Consider the following 7,377-nt stretch of genomic DNA (forward strand, 5'->3'; position numbering starts at 1 on the left):
TTTTAAGCTGAACTGTCCCCCTTTTTTTGTTTTTATTTTTTATTTAAGTTATTATACATTCAGGAAGTCCTCTTGCCTTTTTAAAGATTAAGAGTGATTACAGTTGCTCTGTTTTCTGTTAATGTGGACCTGTAGTAATATAAAGACTTTAAAAGGCTCTTAAGCGTAAGTTTGCATTAATTAGAATTTTCTTAGAAATGTCTGAAGTTTTAAACTATTTGAGACCTCATGTTCATAAATCTAAAGTTAACTGGTAACGTCCTCAGGACAATGGTGACTCCCCCTTCCCCGCTGTTGTCTGAGTTATCCTTAGATCGTTTATTTCATATGTTTGAGGGAACATCGTTTAAGATCGTTTTTTAAGGGTTGTTTTTTTTTTGTTTTGGGTTTTGTTTCGTTATTTGTTTTGGGTTTTGTTTTTTTTGTTTTTTTTTTGAGGGGAAGTATTTGCGGCGTTTGGGGACTGGAACTGTTCGAAGGCAGCGGTGAAGGACTTTGTTCATATCAAGATTTTGTTTTCATGTAAATAATCCAAATTCAATATTAATATTTAACTCTTAGGAAAACTGCACGTTTTGTACACTGTATAGAAAACACAGCTTCAGGTGGAAGTTGTTTATACTGGATCTTTAAAAAAACAAAACAAAAAAAACGAGAAAACCTTGGCTTCTGTTTTTTGCATCGTTTGTACAGGACTAGAGATTTCGGAGTTGGGGTTTAAAAAAACTAAACAAGGAAAAAAAAGATACTCTGTAAGGCGTCTTTCACTGACAACATGCCTGGAACATGTTTTGATAACCAATAACAAAGCTATACTTGGCTGGCTATGAAGTTGACTGTTACGTTTCAGAAAAACAAAAATGTATTTTTTTTTCTTGCAGTGTGATAAGATTTCTTAGCTGTTATTTTTTTATTTTTAATTGTGTAGATTTTCATACACAGCATTACAAGCACTACAGTGGGAAACACTGTGCACACTGCTTACAGCCTGTAATGCTGGTAATGTAAATACTGCCTTTTAGAACACTTTTTTTTTTTTTTTTTTTTTAAATAGAAAGTTGTTTTCAGGTTTTGATGTGTGGTTTTGATAGGTTGGATATTTCATTCACATGTTATCATTTAGTGTTGCCTTTTTTCCCCTCTTCTCCCAGTGACCAAAATCCAATGTCTTATGTGTATTGAACACATCGATCTTAGTGTCAGGGATGAGTAACTTTTCTTAATGCTGGCACACTTTGTACATATAGACTTGTTAACGACACACAAACCTCCATTTACTCACACGTATACACTCGACTTAAGACCGTTTTTATATTGTCGGGAGGAAACGAGTATGGATGCATGTTTTTAAATATAGAAATATATACACACACACACACACAAGGGCTTTTAAAGTGCAAAATTTGAGATCTGCAAAGAGGTTCAATCAGAGTAGACTGGATTTCCTGCCAGAGCTAGGCTATGTTTACATTTGCTATAGTATTCTGAAGCCTTCCGATTATTTACCGTCTTGCACTCCCTCACACACCTACTTGTGTGACCGCACCAATGGCAACTAGCACTCCCCATAAGCTAATATTCACTCTGATATGCTGACAAATGTTGAGATACTCCATCCATTTTTAACAGCCAGTGCTTGAGCGTTGCAGACAATCTTGCTTTCGCCCCCTTTCTTCTTAAATTTGATGAAATGTATCTGCGTAGGCTAAGAGCTAAGGTTTATACAAGTCTCTTTTGAGACCTTTTTTTAAGTGTTTTTGTGTTTGATTTGCTTGGTTTGGTTGTAATCTCATATAAAATTCTCTGTTCAGAAGTGTTCAACGCCCCCTCTACTTGAGCAGCTACATTACATTGAATGCCCTTCAGACAGGTTGTCTGGTTTAGAATCTGGGATAATCTTTTATGTGATGGACAAACTTATCAAATGTGTAGCCTGATCCTTTTAAGTGCCCAGTTTGTTTTGCATTCAAGTCATAAACCACAAATCACTGTAATGCATGACTGATGATGATGATCACACTTGTAATCAGAGGGAATGAATGTGTCATTTTTTCCTCGATCTTAACAGTTACATTAATAAGGTTCTCATATCACTACATAGATCACTTCTATATGATCTTATGCAATGTTAAAAATATACAAACTGAGTATGAGGGTTAAGGGGATAGATCTATATGGTCTTGCATAGGGTAAACCCAATAAAATGTTGTCATTCATATCTGTCTTTTTTTTATTATTTATCTTCTGGCTCTTCGAAGTTACTATAATTTAAAAGGGGGGAAAATTATTGATTATTTATATAATAAATAAATATATATATGTATATTTATTTATATAATAAATAAATAATAATATTTTTTTTTAATTAGTATAAGTTAAAAAAAAAAAAAAGCACAGTGCTCTTAAACTTTTGCAAACTATAGCAATGAATGGATAAAGTGGCGACCACAAATAATATGTGATAATGGCGACCTCTTGAGTCGAGTCACGAAAGGAATAGTTGTCGTTGAGTAGTCGAAAAATATGCCTGTATAAATATAGACGACGGGGGGGAAAGTTTTCGTTTATACCTAAAATTAAATTATCCGAAATTGGTCTTTTAGACGTATCGCTTATCTTAACTCTTTGGTAACTGCGCACAAAATATTTTAATCTCGTTGACAGTCGCAGATTTAATGGGCTTTAGTCTAAGGCACCCAAAGATTATATATTACAGAAGAGAGAAATCCGTCTGGGTTTAAGACCACGCGGCTTACTTGGGTATGAAATTAGAAAAGATTTTTGATTTGTATTTTCTATAAAGTGTTTAAAAAATCCCAGGTAATCTTCTATACTTTGCAATAATGTATCATATTTTCACTTTAACCTTTGTCATTTTTTTTGATAACATAAACGACGCTTGAACGAAGAGTACGAACCGCAAAGGTAGAATTTCCCCATCGACATAAACTTAAATAACAGTTTTTCTAACGCACTGCGCTCTAACAACGGCAGCTAGGCTGCTCGAATTAAATGAAAGCTAATAAACGACTAGTTCGGGAAACTCTTTCGACTAAACCCAGGGCAGGTGAAGAAATACATTCAAAATATTAAACCCCCGAAAGAGAAATGCGCAGTCCGATTTTCCAAGAGGTATTTAAGCAAAGACGGAAGTAAAGGACGGATGAGTGTTTCGCATCGCTGTCTCTGGCTCGAGACGGAGCGGGTGATTTTTCAGGAGGGAAACTTTACAAGGTTTAACGGGATTTGAGCACGATTAATTCATTTCGCTTAATTACTAGAGCCAGTGCAGCCATACTGAAAGGTAGGAGTACACCCTGAACGCGGAAACGTTCATTTTTGTCGTGTATTATTACATTTTACCCGCTTCAGTTTGCGCCATTTTCGCTAGTTTGGTAATGCATAAATGTGCGCATTTTAGCTCTGGCGTTCTTTGTCCCTATTCTTTAAAAGATAATGATGTGGTTCATCCCGGTGGAAAATATCACACCCCTGTTTCTACAAGGCAGTTGCTATTATTATGCGTTAGAAGAGAGCAAGTGATCGTTCTTCTCCCATCCAAAAATTGTCTTCGAAATCAAGTGCAATTGCGCAGTTTTGTGCTGCATCAGGCCGTGTCAGACGCTAACAGCGCCAGCGCCTGTTGGGATGTAGCTCCATTCTGGCGCACATGAGTTAGCTTGTGAAGCTAACCGGCTAGCGTGCTAATCAAATAGCTTTGATTGTCAGTTTGTCAAAGTGTCTGTTGACGGCAACGTCACGCCGAAGTTCAGCAAACATATAATGAGTAAGATCTTCATGGATCCCCTTTTTAGCTTTAAAACCCTGGTCGCGGAAACGGTAGAAAATGGTAGAATATTTTTTTTCTTCCTCTGGAGCGGTTATCTCCACCGGCTAACTTGGCTAGCCTTTTAGCGTCGCAGACTTGTCGAAATAAGCTGTACTTTTAAACACACAAGCCCCGAGGCCAATAAAAACAGTTTAGCTTGCATACTAGAACATCAGTTTATGATGAAGTCCGTTTGTCTCGTACTGATAAATTGCGGTGGTCTTTAATCACTAGCATTGTTTTGTTGCTTTACCTCGTTGTCATTAGCTTCAGTGTTTAGCGTTTATAGACATTCCTATGCAGCATCCTAATTGCCACCGACGCTAGTTGGCAACACGGTTGGGTATGTGACTCGATGCAAGTCAGAAAAGTACCAAAATTAATATGCGCCATAAACAGGTTGAATGTTGTACGTCGTGTCCGTGTGATTTCACACACGAGAAATGTTAATATCACAATACTTTGTTTTTTTGGAGTAGGGTAGGGAGGGGGCTCATAACTTAAACCAGTTGGGAAAGGACCTGAACTGATGCTGCTCTGTAATAACACTGGATGCCCTCTTGGTTTCTTTACAGTATGGAAACTTTCAGTTTTTCAAAATTTGGCTGCAGCTAATGGTCATTCTAGAGTATGATTTAGGTTAAATTGTTTCGACTAGCTGCCAAAAACTTTAAATATGTCGAATTAGAATACTAAGGAAATTGTTTCTTTTTTATTATTGTTATTATCTTTAAAACAAAGGAAAGCTAAAGAGCTATTCGTTTCAGAAGACAGGACAGCCAGATGTCTGGTTTTCTAATCAACCTGACCCTCTTTCTTTGCAGGAGTCCACAAATCATGTCAGGCATTGCATTGAGCCGGCTTGCCCAGGAGCGCAAGGCATGGCGGAAGGACCATCCTTTTGTAAGTATTGGCTCACGAGATCCGTGCGATGAAAGTCTGCCTGAGTGTTGGTTAGAAAGTGTTTGCTTTCTAACAAACTTTCAAATTTCAACTCTTACTCTTCCCAGGGATTTGTTGCGGTACCGACAAAAAACCCGGATGGAACCATGAATCTCATGAATTGGGAATGTGCTATTCCTGGCAAAAAGGGGGTAATGTGTTTCATAGATTTGTTTGCATGCCGAGTAGATTTGTTTTACATAATTAAAAAAGACTCAATGGTCTTTCTAGGACAATGAGAATACTGTAGTGGATGTAAAGCATACTGTATGAGTAATTGCTCTGCAAAAACAACCCAAAACAAATTGAACCATGATAAGTTTTAAAAATAATTTTACAGTTTGACCGGCAGTAGTAGTAGTAGTAGTAGTAGTAGTAGTAGTAGTAGTAGTAGTAACTTTTAAGAGTCAGTGATGTAGCCTTCTGTTTCTAAATTGATCCAATGATCGTCTCTCCTCAGACTCCGTGGGAAGGAGGCCTGTTCAAGCTGCGCATGTTGTTCAAGGACGACTATCCGTCTTCACCTCCAAAATGTGAGTTGCTGTGCATTCAGCCTGTAAATATGACAAATACACTAGCTATCATTTTGGCCTGCACATGCTTTGGGAAATGTATTTGGAAGTAAAACCTGGAGCATAGTAGAGTTCCCATATTTTCAAGAGCCTTTAGCATTAGCGGATACAATTTGTATGCCAGTACAAACTTGGTTATGTTTATCTACAGTCAGATCAAGTTAATTATTTATTTTTTTAAGTTTTGATGGTTTGAAATGGAACAGAAAAGTGCAGGCTCACGGGCATCCTCCAGCCTACTCGGCACATCTGTAAACTGTCTTTAAAAGCTAATTAAGGCTTCCTCTCATCAACATTTGGCAGCACTGAATGATGAATCTCTTCAGACATGTTAGTTTATTATGGTAATGAGAAAGAGGCTGATTTAAAGCCAAAGGTTTTAATTTAAGGTTAGTGCAGTAATCCTTTGGAAACCTGTGTTTAAGCTGTCAAACTGAAGCTTAGCAGTGCTGGGGATGTTCGACACCTCGGCTGTGATTGGTTGAATACATGACTGTTTTCTGGTCTTTGTGGGATAATTACAAATGTCGAGTTTTCAACTTTAATGATAGAAATCTAAGCAGCTTCATGTTTTTGTTGTTATTATATAAACAGCAGTGGAAACTGGTTAAAGTGTCTTTATTCCAGTGGCTGTGATTAATCTCTTTGGGTTACATGAAAAATTCTGTTCTTTAGGAAAAACTCCAGAATAACCTTTGCTTGACCTTTACGCAGCAGAGCAAATACAGACTTTCTCTTCTAATTATTTTAATTTGGCAGCGCTATTAAAGCCATTTAAGTAGTGCAGCAAGCATGTTGGAGCTGAGGAAGCTTGGCGATATAACAATGTTGCTGCAATTTTGGTGTTAATTCAGGGTCACGGCCAATAGATGCTTTCATGCATGCGTCATTTGCTGTTCCTTTTAAACGGGTTGTGCAAGATTTTTGCCAGTTGATTGATTTTTAGACCTGATATTGTTGTAAATTGATGGTAAAAAACTGCTTACAAACAAGTAGCAGATTCCTGTTGTGTGTCTCAAAACACTACCGTACTTACCTGCCACACAAGGCCAGAGCACCGTGGCTTACACCGGCTCTAATCCTGCAGCACGAGCTCCACGTTGTCTGAATGTCAAATTAAAATGACCTAAAGGCACTGTTTGTGTAAACAACAGACGCTGCTGTCTTCAGTGGAACAGTTCAGTCTGGGCACGCAGTGACTTTAGTAGTCTAACCCCTTTTGTTTGGTATGTATAATATACCTGAAACATAAAGCCCACTTAACATTTTGCCATCTTTCAGGTAAATTTGAGCCTCCACTCTTCCATCCAAACGTGTATCCATCAGGCACAGTTTGCCTATCGATACTAGAGGAGGACAAGGACTGGAGACCAGCCATCACAATAAAGCAGGTTTGTGTTGTAAAGTGAATTTCATCTACAGTAATGACCTTAAAGCCTAAGAGCGTGAGTGTGTTCACATGGTCTCTTAAAGTTCCAGATGTTTTCTGATTTTAAGATGACATTTCTAAACTGGAACCTTATCTAAGTTTATCAGGTAATCAGTCAAATTTTTTGATGCTGATAGGAAAACGAGACGCGTAGGCTTTTGAATCCCTTGCTTAGCTTTCAGGCTGGGTGATATTTTAATAATGTTGGTCATGAAGCACAGACGGTGGCCGTGCTGTCATTTTAAGCCACGTTTACATGTAAAATAATCACACAGTAAGTTTGTTTTGTAACTCCTCACACCTGTCTACTGAATGCCTATCTCCTAACCAAGGATTGTACACAAAGTGGCTACATTTGTCACCAAATTTATTTTATTTTATTTTTTTTTTTAAGGGAAGAAAAGTTCAGCTGTAAATTGGCGACATGACAGTCCTCCAGATTAACAAACACACTTATAAAGCAGACGAGTCTCGATGGGCAGTGAAGTGTGATGTACGCCTGTTTCTATTGTGCCTGAGAGGCAGAGAAGCACAACGCTAAATCGAGAGTCAAACCATAAGCTTAAAATATTTGCATCACAATTTGTATTCAGTGTTTAGCAATA

The 7,377-nt window shown here is 37.7% G+C and overlaps 1 protein-coding gene across 3 annotated transcripts in view; it reads left to right on the forward strand.

The window, feature by feature from the left end:
• Positions 1 to 2,571: 2,571 nt before the first annotated feature.
• Positions 2,572 to 7,377, forward strand: part of ube2ib (ubiquitin-conjugating enzyme E2Ib) — an 8,334-nt gene continuing 3,528 nt past the window's right edge. The window contains exons 1-5 of one of the 3 annotated variants that reach the window (XM_005721581.2): positions 2,572 to 2,760; positions 4,654 to 4,732; positions 4,840 to 4,923; positions 5,232 to 5,304; positions 6,625 to 6,734. In XM_005721581.2, the coding sequence (XP_005721638.1) occupies positions 4,667 to 4,732; positions 4,840 to 4,923; positions 5,232 to 5,304; positions 6,625 to 6,734 (333 nt within the window). In that variant the 5' untranslated portion in view covers positions 2,572 to 2,760; positions 4,654 to 4,666. Of the gene's footprint in view, positions 2,761 to 3,113; positions 3,305 to 3,708; positions 3,788 to 4,653; positions 4,733 to 4,839; positions 4,924 to 5,231; positions 5,305 to 6,624; positions 6,735 to 7,377 lie in introns of those variants that run through there. The other 2 variants (XM_005721580.2, XM_005721582.2) reach the window with 2 other exon arrangements.

This window comes from Pundamilia nyererei, unplaced genomic scaffold (genome assembly GCF_000239375.1).
Source record: "Pundamilia nyererei isolate P.nyererei 1_Seehausen unplaced genomic scaffold, PunNye1.0 scaffold00005, whole genome shotgun sequence".
Lineage (NCBI taxonomy): Eukaryota > Metazoa > Chordata > Actinopteri > Cichliformes > Cichlidae > Pundamilia > Pundamilia nyererei.